The 15,842-nt window shown below is 43.1% G+C and overlaps 1 protein-coding gene across 1 annotated transcript in view; it reads left to right on the top strand.

The window, feature by feature from the left end:
• LOC117973966 (tenascin-like) overlaps positions 1-15,842 on the top strand; it is a 47,742-nt gene that overhangs the window by 27,960 nt on the left and 3,940 nt on the right. Inside the window, 12 exon segments of the mRNA XM_058986732.1 lie at positions 2,112-2,435; positions 3,822-4,094; positions 6,508-6,780; positions 7,546-7,818; positions 8,260-8,493; positions 8,496-8,531; positions 11,384-11,671; positions 12,281-12,553; positions 13,631-13,753; positions 14,253-14,396; positions 14,877-14,996; positions 15,106-15,249. Of these exon segments, the coding sequence (XP_058842715.1) occupies positions 2,112-2,435; positions 3,822-4,094; positions 6,508-6,780; positions 7,546-7,818; positions 8,260-8,493; positions 8,496-8,531; positions 11,384-11,671; positions 12,281-12,553; positions 13,631-13,753; positions 14,253-14,396; positions 14,877-14,996; positions 15,106-15,249 (2,505 nt within the window).

Below are 15,842 nucleotides of genomic sequence, written 5' to 3'. Positions count from 1 at the left end.
CACCGCAATCCAATAACATGCAAGGAAATGCAATCCCATGCTAATAGGATGCTTTAAAAAGCCTGCTAAAAATGTATTATTGCTGATCATTACATTAACATTATACTGTTTTTTTATGCTCTGTTTTAGCTAATTTTCAGCCGGTTGCATAATTGTGCGATAGCTTTTCTTTGTGTTTTAATGTTTGGGGTGAAATCTTTACTACCATAGGTGTGCTGTTACTGAATCAGGATAGGTGTGACGTTGAGAGAACGAGCTTCTCTCTACAGTATTTCCCTCGATGTAGCGCTAACCCCCTGGGGTCTGAACTAACAAGGCTCTCCTTCACTTTAATCTGTTTCTCGTAGCGTCGTTCTCATTCTCCTTAGCGGACTATGTACCAGAAGTCACGACTTCCAATCAGAACCAGGACAAGTTTAGAATAATGTCCTTGCAAGTCACTGGTCCCAAGATCGCGGGGATGGGCGAGGAGGTGGAGGAGGAGGAGGAGGAGGAGATGATGCAGGCCTTGGAGGTCTCCAGTGTAATGTCAGATGGATTTCAGCTCTTGTGGAATGTGGAGACAGACAGAGTGTATGACAGTTACATTGTAGAATATAGAGACACGTTGGGATTGTGGGATAAGATGGAGGTCTGGCTACCTGGAGACTCGACAGGTACTAGACTCAGAGGTTTGAGAGCAGCCACCACATATCAGATCAAGCTTTATGGAATAACTGGGGGCCAAACATCCAGAGCTCTCGAGGCTGTTGCCAAAACAGGTATTTACACTTTAGGCTTAGAATGGGGCGATAGGAATTCTGTAAATTCTATAATAGTCAACTTAATTTTTACAAATCAAATGACAAACAGAATCATGGATACCGCTGTATAAGTCTCTTTATTTTATTGTTTTTAAAAAAAAGAGGGGGGGGGGTAGAAGGGGGGAGGGAAAAGAAAATATGACCCAATCTATGGAATGCATTCCAATAAAAGATGTGCATGCCGAAAGCTGTGGAGTACAAGGTGCTCCCTGTGGTTCCCGGAGCAGAAGCATGTCCTTGTATCATGTGACCCCCGGTACGCATGCCCAGGGAAACTCCCCCACCCCACTCCTCATCTCCTCATCTCCACCAGTATGCCTTGAGGCATGGCCTGTGAAAGAGCAAGACCGTGTTGCCTATTCATAGCTAACAATAATAATGGTGCAACCCCAGACCAGGTCTGTTTCAGGCTACAGGGGCCCAATGACCTCACGGTAAAAGGTTGAACCCCACAGTATATCTGGTCAGATGTGGCACCGCAAAAACAATTATGGGACCTTTTTACTACTGAAAAACTATCAATGCCACCGCTCTAGTTGTCAGTGTAAGAGTCCCCATTTCAGCTTTTAATACGCAACTGTTAGCTCTGAAGGCTAGAGCCGTCATTGACCATCATCCATCACATTGCCATTTATAGCATTTACTTCATAATGGTGGCCCGTTGATGCCATGTGAGCTGCCAGGCTGCCATGTGAATGCTGAGTGCAGGGGTTGCATGGCTTCTTCACATTTTGAAGCTTGCTGTATACTTCTGTTGCACAGACTATACAGCGCCTTCAAACATTAATGGCTTGATCAAAGTCATTAATACGTACGCTGTTCAGAGCATTTTGAATAGTGGCATGCTTGCATTGATCATCCCAGAGGGGTATATGTATATATGTATTTATTGATTGATTTATTCCACATGTTGACCAGCTTGCATTATGGTTGACGCGCTACGTGATGTCATAAATAGATGTGTGTTTTATAATGACGTGGTGTACACAGATGTTAAAGCTATGTTTATAACGCGGTTTCCAGCGACTGTTTCAAACAGAAAGCAGTCTTGAGTTGGGGATTTAGACTTTTCTTTTTCCCGGTGTCCTAATTTGAATGTATGAGTGTATGTATCTTTCCGCAGGTTAACCACTTCCTTCCCTCGCAGCTTTAACACATTAACACTTTCATTGTACTTCTGTTTAGCTTTCATACCTACTGCAGCATCTGTGGATGTAGCTGCCTCTGACATTGTCGCTGTGACTCCAACATTAGCCCCTCACAGGCAGACCCACCCAAGAGTCATTCCATCCATTTCTTTTAAACCAGAAACTCAGATGTCCACTCTAACGGGGCGGTCTATTGCCGAGCCTGGCGGTGTGAGCTTGGAGCTTCTCGAAGCCCTCAGTGTCTCGGAGGTGGGCCAGACTAGCTTCCAGCTGTCCTGGACGGCACCAGCTGGGTCCTTTGATAGCTTCCTTGTAGAGTTGAAGGACTTAGCTGGGTTCAATGAAATAGCTTCAGTATCCGTGCCAGGAGACGTCCGGCACACTGCCATTGCTGACCTGTCGCCTGGCACTCTTTATGAGATCACCTTGCATGGAACTGACCAGGAAAACAGGTCACATATCCTCAAGGCAATTGCCAATACAGGTATTTTATCACTGGTCTCTGTTGTCATCCTCCAGCCATCACCATTTCTTAATTTGCTATTTGTCCTCCTTGCATATATTTTATCGGTATCGTTTAATCTCCCTTCCCCCCACTCCGCAGCTATGTTTTAATATACTGCAGTACGATATTAATACAGGAAATAAGGCTGTATGAGAATGCATGATCACACCTTGTAATCGCGTTTTCTTGCAAGATGGGGAATATCACTAAGGTGTGCTGTGATTATTCTGGTGCACGCCATTTAAAAGGTTTTAATAAATTAATAAAAAAAAAACGAACAAGCATACTGCCCCGTTCTGCAGGGAATGCATGCCAAAGTAAAGTCAATGCACGACAGTTATGCTCCTCTGCATTGTACATTATGCACGTTTTGTAAGCATCACAACCTTGATTGTGGACAGTCTGATCATCAGTCTGATCATCAGTTACTGGTATTGCTTAGAACACAGTGAGGGGTTCTACAGCAATGGGAAACGGTGCATGCACATGCGGACACTAGGGAAGCATGATGTTTCCTCATGAGTTAGCATCATTAACATCCATAAGCAAACATGGTTAGGAGCGTGGAATTGCGTCTATGGGAATGACTGCTGTGCTTGTGTGCAGGTGCATTCTGATGCTTTTCAACAGCTGGGAGTGGAATGCCTGTCTTCATTTGCACTTTATGGTGTGTTTTTTTGCAGGGTTTACATTGTATATTTTTTCTTCCAGTTCTGTACATTGTGTGTTTGTGTTATTGAGTATGTTGGCCTGTCATTCAGCCCGTCGTACATGTCTTTTAATCCTGTGCTTTTTATTACCACCTACGGTCACTTAATTACTTCTTGTCATTCTCATCTCATCAATGTGGATTTCGTTGGTGTATTATATTGTATTGTATTGATTGTTAATCTTTACAAATGTTCTGTTTTTTTAAAGGAATTGAGAGATTAAGTATGCTATAATGCAGTTTGCAAACCTAACAAATGTTCATTTAAGTGCAATGGGAGGTCAAGGGCTCCTTCCTTCCTACACACACACACCAAGCTGTTTCTCACTAGATCTAAAAAACTGTGCAGCAAACTTTGCTTTGGAAAATACATTGTTAAACCATATCTAATTACAGTATTTTATAAGAATAATCTGTTAAAGAAATGCAGTAGCTTAAATCTCAACGTGTTTTATTGCTTTGCTGTTTTAATTCACTGTTTTTTTTTTTTTAATACCAACCCATGCCTTAAAATACCACTACCTCAAAGCAGAACTCAAAATTAAACTAGCAAACTTAAAGGCAGATGTTTTCACGCAATAGTATGGCCTTGAATTTGCATGCCAGCTGGAATACCAGTTCAATAACATGAATGTACTTTCTTTGTTATTATCCAGAGGAGGAGCCTGAGCTGGGCACCTTAGAAGTCTCAGACGTCAGCTGGGACGGCTTCAATGTCTCTTGGAAAGTCGCTGACGGAGACTTCGAAAACTTTATTGTTGAAGTTACAGATTCTGATAGGTCGGCCGAGCCGCAGAGTCACACAGTGGCTGGTGATCTCCGGAGGCTGGACATCAATGGGCTGAAGCCCGATACCTCTTACCAGGTCACCGTCTCTGGGGTGATCCAAGGCTCACACACAAAACCTCTTTTTACAGAAGTCAGCACAGGTATTTCCTTATCGGTCTGATACCTCCTCCTCCTCCTCGCTCGATCGCTCTCTCCCTCTCTCCCTCTCTCCAGCCCTCCATCCCTCCCCTCTACTTCTGTCCTTCTCTTCTTTTTTCAGAAGTAAAAAAACTGTTTTGTCAAGCGGCAGCGTCCACCTGAATCTCCTCCATTTTGCACGGTCATACGAAGGAGAATGCACGGAACGCGGAATGATCTCTTTCTTTTTTATTTTTGAGGATAAGCGTCCTGTATTTCTGCCATCCAGCCACTTTGCGACCCATCATTTGTTTCCAAAGCGCACCGTGACAAGCAGGCAACCATTGACATCAGTCTGCATCTCCTCACGTTCCATTTATGAGTGCATGAAGTCTCTCAATCTCACTGTGTGCATTTTGGTGAGTCCATGTTGTTCAGCAGTGATTGCAAAACCATTCGTTCATTCATTTCATTTCATTTCATTTCATGTGTACGATCAAGGAGCATTCAGGTCCCGAAACCTTAACATCAGAAGTAGCCCATGTGCTTGTGTGACATGTCTTGACTAAAGGTCCCATGTGGCCACTGTTTGACCATCTCACCATGATCTCTACATCTGTATACATAGCACTGGACTTGTGAATGTGTTTTCCTGTGTATAACCGATACAGATATCAGCACTGGCATCTGAATCCATAATGAGAAGGATATCATTATGGTCTTTACACTCTGCTCTTCTGCTAGTATTGTCTTTGTACTTTTTTTTATTTTTTATTGCTGTGGCACTATTCTGTTTACCAGGTGGTGGAAACACTTTAACTGCTGAGGAACATTAACCAAATAGCAGCACTAAGCAACACGCACTATTATAACAACCACTGAATATGCCTTCCTTCTAGCTGGAGACTAGTCCAGACAACCTTGGTTTTAATGAACAGCAAGGTGTGGCCTTAGGAGAGGGATCTTTTAAAGTTCACACATTAGTAGCTTACCAAAGGCTAACACTTGTGTTTATCTGTGTCCCTAGTTAATCCTAGTGGAATAAATGAGCACACAGTCTAGGCAGCACTGAAGGAAGTAATAGGAGCTCATACTTGTGATTCATAAATGATGTACTTCATGAATCCCAGTCCAGACTGGTTAATATATGAGTCTCATTGCAACATTGAGTAAATGTATTTATTTATTGATTGTAGAACCGGGATGCTTACTCGTTCCATAGATTTCAAAGCGTAAAAGGGGCAGGGAAATAACAAATAAAATATTCTTGAAGATGTTGTCCACCTGGTATTTGAGCGCCACAGTGTTCTCATTTTCCTTGGCAGCCTCTTTCCTTATGCTTCTTGGAATGCTGCTGAAGCCCTGACACTGCACAGCTGCTCCAGCGCTTGCACACTTTCTCCTCTTTATTTATCATCCGTCAGGAAGCTGTTTACATCTCTCGACGTGCCACTGTGACTTCCTGGCCGCGTTTTCCCATAATCCATCCTCTTAAGCTGCCTGCTTTGACACTAGTTTTTTATGTAATTCCTCACTCTGTCAGAACTATATATCAGAGACACTAATAACTACCAAAAGATAACTTATGCTTAGAAAAAAGAAAATATTCCTTCTGTTCTTACTAGCTATTTCCTGTCTTGGTTATTTCATTATTAATGGTCTGAATGTATTTTTTACATTGTGTCTCTAGTTGATTTGTAATTACACTGTAATGACATATTTACAACGCAACAGCATGTTAATTATAACATGTTTTCAGTTGCTAGTGTCCTTTTGAATGACACTGTCGTTACACATGAAGTTGTCAATTTACAAATGCAATTAACTTTTTTTACAGTCTAGTTAGAGACATGTCATGTGAAGTTCTACCTTTTTTTTTTTTGGAGAGCAGCTAAAATATGTAATTCAATTATGGAAAGGTATATCTGTTATAAGTTCATTTTATTTTTTGGCTGAATCAGTAGAACATTTTTCATTTGATCGTCCTGTTTTTTTAAAAATGAAAAAGCAAATTGCGAGCCAAGGTTTACGACTTGTAAAGTGAATACCAGGACTGGACATTTGAATTTTGTCGTTTGAACAAAAAATGTAAACTATTTCCAAATATTTCATTTAATTTATTTCCCAGGAGAGCTTGGTCCAGAATATAACCCTTTGCAACCTAGCACAGCTTTTGTAATGTACACTAGTTTAAAAAGAAATATCAAAGTGTACACTTGTCACAGCAGAGCACAAGAACGTACAATCTTTTGCCAACCCAGGAAAACTGGAGCAGTGTATTTTAAAATCTAAATAACAGCAGCTGAGTGCAATTTGCTTGACAGCAGATTAGGGCTTTGGAGAACATCTGATTTAGAGATGAATATAAAAACATGTTTTTAATGTTTTTTGTTATGCATATTAAATAAATAAAAATGAAACTGTTTCTTTCTTTAGTGCCAGAGCCTGAAGTTGGTAATCTGTTTGTATCAAACATTACCTCAGACAGCTTCAGTCTCTCCTGGACAGCCACTGGAGACTCTTTCGATGGCTTTGCACTTGAGATTATAGATTCAAACAGGCTGCTGGAGCCAATGGAATACAGCATAGCCAGAGATGTGTTGGCAACCCATATCTCAGGGCTGAGTCCCCGCACTGATTACATAGCCTACCTGTACGGGCTCACGCATGGTGTTCGAACACAGGCTCTCAGTGCTATTGCTTCCACAGGTACTGCCCTTACTGTCCTAGCGGAGGCAGGGGAGGGGGAGGGGGGGTATTTGGAACACATATATGCATTGGATATATACCTGTATTTAAATCCTGGGGGGGGGGGGGGGGGGGGGGGGTCCAACACCATTTCTGGAAACTGTATTGAATAACGCCAAAGAACATGGAAATACAATATATATATATATATATATATATATATATATATATATATATATATATATATATATATATATATATGAAAATGGGATGTACACAAAAGCAAGGTAGAAATAGTCAGAATGTTGATGTGGTAAACTTACTTTCTAATCACCCTGTGTATAGAGTATTTTATTTATTATTTAATTCACTCCCTTATTATTTTCTTTTATTTTTTGTTGTGCCTCTGCTTACAACAGATTTTAATCTATAAGATCAACTATCGTGCAATCTATTTATAAAGAACAAAGTTCATGTCAGTATAGTCACACACAGGCAGGCGTCATTGCGTTAAATGCATTTTTGTTTCATCCACGGCTTCACTTTAAACGCAGCCGCTCATGCTACAGTATCATACAGAATTAGTAAACTGTGCTGATTCTACACGACACATCAGTGCAATAATCGTTGGCTGTGTTTTTGTCCTTTTATAAGCTCCACGGGTTTGCAACATGAAGCCAGCTCCGATCGTCTTGAGTGTGGGAGGGTTGGGAAACAGGAAAGCTTTTCCTTACCGATCAGTTCGTCTTTTTATTAAAAACAAAATGACTCTTCTCTCCTCTGTAGTGCCAGAACCTGACCTGAGCAAGCTAGTTGTTTTCAACGTTACCTCAAACAGCCTGTCTCTGTCTTGGAACGCCCGCGACCAGGCTTTCGATCACTTTGTAGTCGAGGTTATAGAGGCGGAGCCGGGCTCGCGCAAAATAGAGCACACGGTCTCTGGGGACCAGAGGAGCGTCGTGATCCCCCGGCTCAAAGGAGCCACTCGGTATGAGCTCACATTGTATGGCAGCTCCGGCAGTCAGCACACCCCTCCTTTAACTACTGTAGCTACTACAGGTATTGTATTCCCTGTTATTGATCTAGGTTTTTATCTATAAATGGTGTGACACTGGGAGGTTGTTGTTTCACTACTGTCACGAGAACATTTCAGTGCATCGTATCTATATATACATGCCATGCTGTGCATTGAACACCATTATTATCTTTTGTTAAATAGTAGTTTCTGAGTACATTTTTCATTTGTGATTTATAATAAGTTAGTACACCGTGTGTAGGGTGACTTATTACAGCACACATCATTTTGCATATTTTGCCACCAGCTCTGCCCAAACTGCCCTAGATGACACCTCTTATAACACTGAGACCCCCCACGCACCACCTATTAACTCACAGCATTCCTCCCTATTGGAAACAGTGACAAGGCTAATACAAGCTATATCATGCTAGCAACTGAAGTAACCTTTCCACCTGCATGTACTGTGTATCTCTTTCATATAGACGCAGAACCACAGCTGGGTAACATAACTGTATCAGATATAACCCACGACAGCTTGGCCCTCACATGGACCGCAGCAGCAGGCTCCTTTGAGAGCTTTGTAATAGAAGTCAGTGATTCTGAGCAGCTCTACGACCCCTTGGAGCTCAGAGTGGGCGGGGCCTCACGCAATGACACTATCATGGGCCTGGCGGACGGCACCGCTTATAACATAAAAGTGCACGGCGTGTCTCAAGGTGCCGCACTCAGCCTCTGTCTGCCTTCGCCGTCACAGGTACTATGTAACTTAACCAGCTGATCTCCCGTTTCCCGAATGAGTTTCGATGCCCTTTTATTAACGGAGTGCAAGGGTTGAGCAGAGCACCGCCCTGTCGTGCGTGTGTGTGTGTGTGTGTGTATGAGAAGGAGAATCAGAAAGCACCGCAGGAAGATAAGTCCTCCCCTGTGTGGCTTCATTTAGGGTACAAGGATGAATGAAATGCTGAAGGGAGTTAGTCACTACTGCCAGGCTCGTTCTTGGTCTCTACACCCCAATATTTAAAGAGGTGCCTGTCTAAAGCATGGCCTGCGTTTACTATCCCAACAGACCGCTCCGGTTTTGGCTTCCATTTGCACTGCAGATTTGCCTTTGTTGTTTCGTACAGTCTTTCTGTTAAAGCTGTCCCCCTTTTAGTGCGCACCCCGGGTCCTTGTTTCAGTTTGTGTGCCTTTGCTGTGCAGCCTCCCTGTCACTCCTGCATGTGCATGCACTAGAGTTCAGCTTTCAAACAGTCAGGGTTGTGTGGCTGAGCTCCACAAGCAGCCAAGCATGGTGTGAGTCACTAAGCACAATATGTACAGGATGGAGATGCTCTTTTTAAAATAAATATCTTGCTTCAGCACCTCCAAATTGTCAATGGAATTATTAAAAAAAAAAAAAAAACAATTCAAATTGGATTTTTTTTGTTTTCAGCCTGTGCAGGTTTTTAATTTTTTTTTTAAGTAAAATATAAATAAGGTTTATTTTGATCACTACGGACGTTTTTAAGCGGTTTAATTCTCCATCTGCAAGGCTGCGTTTGTTATCTTGTTTTCGGACCAGGATTAATAGCTGCTTTGTGTTACCGCTCACTCAGGATCTGCCTTCTAGCTTTGACGAACTTGCAGAGCCAAGAGACTTCCTAATGAAAAGTGACAGGCCTGCCGGACCAGTTAGCTCTGTTTTTCATTTGAACCAATTGGGTTTGCTGTAATGTAGGTTCGCATTACAGATGAAAAAACAAACAAGCAATTAAAAAAAAAAACTGTCGCTCTGCCCAGGAGTCCTGCATCAGCAAAAACGTGACTCAAACCTCGCGTCTTGGGGGTCTGGCAGACAGTGTAACAAAAGGCTTTGTTGAAAGCAGTGTTTAGTATTTTTAGTGTTTATTAGTATTTTGAACTAATTCACCTTTGGCATGGAACACGCTGATAATAAATCACAGCGAGCAGGCGAGCGAGTGAGTGGTGCTCTGTCCTATAACTGGAAAGAAACAGAATAATAAAGCTTCGTTGATTAAATGGATCCACACATACAATAACAGGAAAGAGTGACTGGATTGCCAAAACTTTGCATATTTGAGGGCAGGACTATGCAGTTCTGCATATTGACCATGTTCCTCCTGGAATAGTTGGCTTTCCTCATTCCTGGAACCTTCTGGTATTGATTTAATTCCAGACCATTCCGTGTCCTTTACGTCCGGAATGCAATAGGATTCCTCAGTGCCTAGCTATTGTTCTTTGTCTGTTTTGTGTATTACGAAGGCAGCTGGGAGACCCTTTAAAAAATAACAATACACCTGATCATGTAACAGTATAAGTTAAAATGTAGTAGACCCATTCTTGCGTCCAAGTAAATCACATTGCATTTTATTCGGAGTGATTTGGAACCGTCGTCGTTTTGCAGCTTCCAACGCGCGCCCCATGCTTTTACAGTGCTGTGCTTTACCGTGGTTATCTAGAGTTGTCTGCAGTGCTTTATCTGTGATTCACTGTGCTTGCCTGTGCTTTAACACAATTTCACTGTGCTTTACTATGCTATGCACCACTGTAAAACTGAATAAAGATAGTTTTATGAGCCCTGTAACCCATGCAAACAGTGTCTGAAAAGCCCCCTTTGTTGATGCTCTGGCACATCTTCTCTTCATTACACCGTGGCCACTGGCTCCAGCTTCACCTTGGCTGCAGAGGGGCTTTGGTTGCTAAACCACTGCTCGCTGCGACCACACTCCTCCGCTCTCAGCACATTCCTCTGATCTCCCCCAGCTCCGCTCCTCATCTGGGGCCAATTAAACTGCTCTGCTTGTTTCAACACTAGCTGCCTGGGTAGCTCTCATTGTTGGCTCGTTCTCTTCTCTTCAGCTCGTTCGCTTTAACACTTTGCTTTCGCTCACTGATTGTCCGAAGTGGTGACAGGCTAGGGGCTCGGATAGCTAAGCACAATATAAATAGCCCTGTCTGATTTATACTTTTAATTACACTTCTTGTCTGTTGAACTGAGTAGCAGGTGATGGAGAGAGCACAGCCCTTCTCCAAGAACTAATTACCCATCTAGAATACAGGAGCGACGCTGGGGCTAGGACTGGACTGTTTATAGTCTGTGGTTGAGACATGTCTTAATTTACCGCATGGTCTTTGTTACATGGAACATGATACTTACACTGCAGTGGAAACATTAATCGATTCATCAGTTTGAGCCTCTGGAAAGCTAGCAATGATTTTCAATGTACTTTTGATTTTTATTTTGGGAGGGGGGGAATACATATATATAGTTGTATAATTATTTTATAATGTTAGAAACCCAGGAAGGATGAATCTTTCCAAGTCTCAGTGTCCACTGTATTTAACATTTGTTACTTATATATTATAGAATATATTATTAATTCAGTTAAATATGTGTGTGTGTGTGTGTGTGTGTGTGTGTGTGTGTGTGTGTGTGTGTGCGTGTGTGTGTGCATGTATGTGTGTGCGTGCTTTTGTGTATCAGAGCTAAATCGGATGGTCGTTCAGTGTAAAGTTATAGAATGTGTTTTGCAATCCCTGCACACAACCTGTATTCACCTGCACCTGTTTCTTCCCCTTTCCATTCTGACCATGCCCTTTCTTTAGAGGCGTTACCCAAAGTGGAAAACCTAGTCATTTCAGACATTAACCCGTACGGCTTCAGGGTGACCTGGAAGACGGGTGACGATGGCCAGTCTCACCAGTTAGACCAGTTTCTCATAGTGGTTGTAGATTCGGGCAGGTTGCTGGACCCCCAGGACTTCACCGTGCTCGGAGAGCAGCGTTCCCTGGACATCAGAGGCCTTATCACGGGCATAGGCTATGAGGTTAAACTCTATGGCATAACCAAGGAGGGACAACGCACAAAACCCTTAAGTGCAGTGGCTGTGACAGGTACTTTCATACACCCCCCCTCTCCCCCTTCGCTCGGCTTGTCTCTCAATCTCTCACTTCAACAGCTGCAGGATTGTGCTCTTTTTACAGATCCCGCTTGCACGACCTAGTTGTTTTTGATTCCTTTGCAGATCTTCAAGTTGTGTTACTCTCTTGCCAGATATGGACCAACAGAGTCTCTTCGTTGACATATCTTTACTGTGCTTTCCCTTAGACACATGCAGCCAGCCCAATAATGTATGCTGTATGTGACTAATGACAGACTACATAAAGGCTTACTGTATGTTGTTATTATACAGCAGCTCTATTTCAGGGTGTAGTCTTCAATGGAAGTTACAGCACCGCTATAAGTGGTTGTATATATATAAAAAAATATATATACAAAAGCACACACAAAGCTGGAAACACAGTAATAATAATAACACTTTGTTTCAAGCATGTTTGTCCATTCACTTCAGCTGCTGATCTCTGTTGTAATTGTTTTGAAGTCTCGTAGCACCCTGTTCAGGTTTGTGCTGTATGATATTGTTATGTTATTTGCTGTAACCCCCTGATCCGTACGGGTGGAATGGGCTGTAAACCCTGGGAATGGTCTCCCTTCTTGTCTAGAAGCCGAGCCGGAAGTGGACAACCTTCTCGTCTCGGACGTGACCTCCGAGAGCTTCCGTCTGTCCTGGATGGCAGACGAAGACCTCTTCGATAGTTTTGTTATTAAAGTTAGGGATTCCAAAAAACTGTCCGACCCGCTGGAGCTGACGGTCCTGGGGCAGGAGCACACCATAGAGGTTCCGGGTCTCTTAGGGGGTACAGAGTACGAAATCGAGCTGTACGGGGTCGCCAGGGGACAGCGCTGGCAGCCCATTAATGCCGTGGCTAGAACAGGTATTTCGCTAAACAACACCTTTTTTTTTTTTTTTTTTAGCAAACTGGTGACTTAACAAAGCAGTACGTTTCATCTAAAAACTCTCTTGCTCCCTCCCCTCCCTCTTTCTCTGGATCTGCGAAGCAGTCTGACCCCTTGAACTTTCTTCTTTTAGCATGGTTTGATAACGTCTTGACCGGAAAGGTATTGAGCATCATCATCATCATCTTCATCATCATCATCATCAACAACAATAAATTACACTGGGTTTATTTGTGTTTTCTTCTTCTCTACTCCTTTACTTTCAGATCTCTCCAAACATCTTTTGAATGAATGGCTTTCTCCTTCAGTGGAACCGTTTCATCTTCATGTTTGGCATGCGCAACCTTCTTCAGACTAGCGCCAATGTGGGATCATTCAGGGATCTTCCCTGTGTGACAGAAATGCCCCCCTACCATGAAACAGCAAAGCATGTATCAGATTTAATTGCACACTTCCTGATCCCCCCACCAGTAGTTATAATTGCATACTGCCCCCTCTTTCTTGGGTGTGTGTGTAGAATTGCTATAATGTGCTCACAGTATTGAGCAGCCAGCTCTAGCAGCGCATCCTGAAGTCATTAATTGCCTTGCGTTCTCTATTCCAGGGTGTAAAGCTCTAGAGATGGACTTGAAGTATGTTCTATCCTTGCAGCATGCTTCCTTTTTCAGCACCTCTGGCTGTGGTCCTCCCATGCTTTTAAAAAAAGGTTTTAAGAAAGATTATAACAAGCACAGCTTGTTTACATTTTTCTTGCACCCAAGAAAGTCCTTGTTCCTTAATTTTTTTTTTTTTTGCACTGTAATTGATGAAGTGTTGGAATGTCTATAAATCAAATGAACACTAGCCTGTAGTTCATTCTTTCTTTCCTTCTTTTATGGATTTCTCTGCATACCCTTGTCCGGGATACTTATTCAGTACAGGTTCTTCGTTGAAGGTTCTGGTTCCAAATGATTCCAGAATGACACTGATTTGTATGGTTTAGAAAAGGTGGTTCCCTGGACTGCTGTCCCCAGCGAGCACACTTTGATTTTCTTTCCCTGTTAATATTTTGCCAGGTCTCGGAGCCCCAAGCGGTGTGCGGTTCTCTGACGTCACCGAGAGCACCGTCACGGTTCACTGGATCCTCCCCCCGGCTCGCGTCGACAGCTATCGCATCTCCTACGTACCTGCGGACGGAGGTGGGCACGGCATCTTTCATCCGCAACTTTAGAGGGAAAAAAAGGAACTCATGAAATCCAAAATCTTAGTCCTGTTGACTGTAATTCAAATTCTGTTTTATTTTGTATTCCTAATGAATTCCAGAAGTCCAAAATACAGGTAGCTGTCATGACATATCAACAGTGCTCTCTAGTGGCTACAACTATGCAGCATTTTTTTTTTAAAATTATATATATATATATATTTTTTAAATAAAAGGTTAACTTATGCAAAACCAGACAATAAAGAACAAGCACGCCCTTATACGTTTTTTTTTACAAAACATTCTGCAGTGATGGAAATTGGACTTTCCTTACATTGCTGTTTGATCACTTATAGATAATAAAGACGCTGGAGGCAAAACCTGGCATGGCTCAATAGTGCAATGGAAACACAATATGAAGAGCAGATAGTGTGCAGGCCCCAGCCTGTGAGTCTCGCACCCCTTCTCAAGTGCTTGCTGCCTCTGCCTCCCCTCAGGGACCCCGCTGACAGTGACTGTGGACGGAGCCAAGGCCAAGACCACCCTGGTGAACCTGACTCCAGGACAGACCTATGAGATCAGCGTCACGTCGGTGAAAGGGTTCGAGGAGAGCGACCCATCCTCTGGCACTGTGACCACAGGTAAAGGGGCAGAGGTTTTAAAAATCCCAACTGTGGAAAAGCTTGTAAAGCTGTATACAGCAGTAACACAGACAGAGCCAGGCTTCAGAATCCACAGCTCGCTTTAAAAAAAATGGACAATATAATAAGTGCCGGCTCCCCTTTAATTAAGGTGCTATTGCGTTTGATTCTAATAGGATCTCTGTTTTACGTAGCATTTTGAGACGCCTTGTGGACAAACACTGTAAGGCACTGTGCTAGACACTGGCTTTGTCATTTTGAATTCTGACCTGCTTATAAATGCTGAACGGCTCTCCATCCTTTTACTTTTCAAAGTTAATTCCACGCTCGGTTCGTGCTGAAGCAGCCTTCGGTGTACCCTGTCCCTCTTAGCCAGTGCAATGCAGTGCGAATATCGCTTGCTGGGCAGCTCTTCAGAAGCCTTTGAGCTAGGAACATTGTGAAGTATTGCACTCTCTTAATAAACATGCTCCCTGACAGGCCTCGATAAACCCACTGGTCTGGTGGCGGTCAACGTCACTGATTCCGAGGCCCTGTTGCTGTGGCAACCAGCGATTGCTACAGTTGATGGCTACGTCGTTACATACAGCGCAGACAATGGTAAGACTAGACCGCTGTCATGTCATACCATACCATACGATTTCAGCACTCTTGCAGTGCATGTATTAGTTCAGTAGCCCGTCTGAGTGTGTCCTCGCTGTCTCCTCAGTGCCCCCTATGATGGAGCGTGTTTCAGGGAACACAGTCGAGTTTGGTATGAGTGCTCTGCGTCCCGCCACGCGCTACACTGTGAGGGTCTACGCAGTGAGCGGCTCTCTGCAGAGTGCAGTCTCCACCACGGAGTTCACCACCGGTGAGTAGAGTGGCAGCTGGGAGGACTAATAGAACTGAACAACACACATGGCCAGCAATGACATAGTAATACCATGATAATTACCAAAACGGGCACAACAACAATCGTGGACTTGTATATACTTATATAGGAGGCTGTGTGGTCCAGGAGGCTGTGTGGTCCAGTGATTAAAGAAAAGGGCTTGTAACCAGGAGATCCCCGGTTCAAATCCCACCTCAGTCACTGACTCATTGTGTGACCCTGAGCAAGTCACTTAACTGCCTTGTCCTCCGTCTTTCGGGTGAGATGTAGTTGTAAGTGACTCTGCAGCTGTTGCAATGTTCACACACCCTAGTCTCTGTAAGTCGCCTTGGATAAAGGCGTCTGCTAAATAAACAAATAATAATATAGCACCTTTATATAGCGGCTGTCACAGCCAAGGCCGTCCAAACATGTTTTTGTACCTCAAATGTATATTATAATGCAATTTTTGTAGTGTTAGTTTTATAAGTAATTGCATTTGTATAAGCAACGCTTCTCTATAAAGATATCGGAATCCAGGCTAAGACTGTATATATGACGCTGTCGATTCCGAACAGTGTTAACTGTGTGCA

Source organism: Acipenser ruthenus, chromosome 15 (genome assembly GCF_902713425.1).
Source record: "Acipenser ruthenus chromosome 15, fAciRut3.2 maternal haplotype, whole genome shotgun sequence".
Taxonomy (NCBI): domain Eukaryota; kingdom Metazoa; phylum Chordata; class Actinopteri; order Acipenseriformes; family Acipenseridae; genus Acipenser; species Acipenser ruthenus.
Note: the sequence above shows the minus strand (reverse complement) of the source record. Positions and strands in the feature narration are given on the sequence as shown.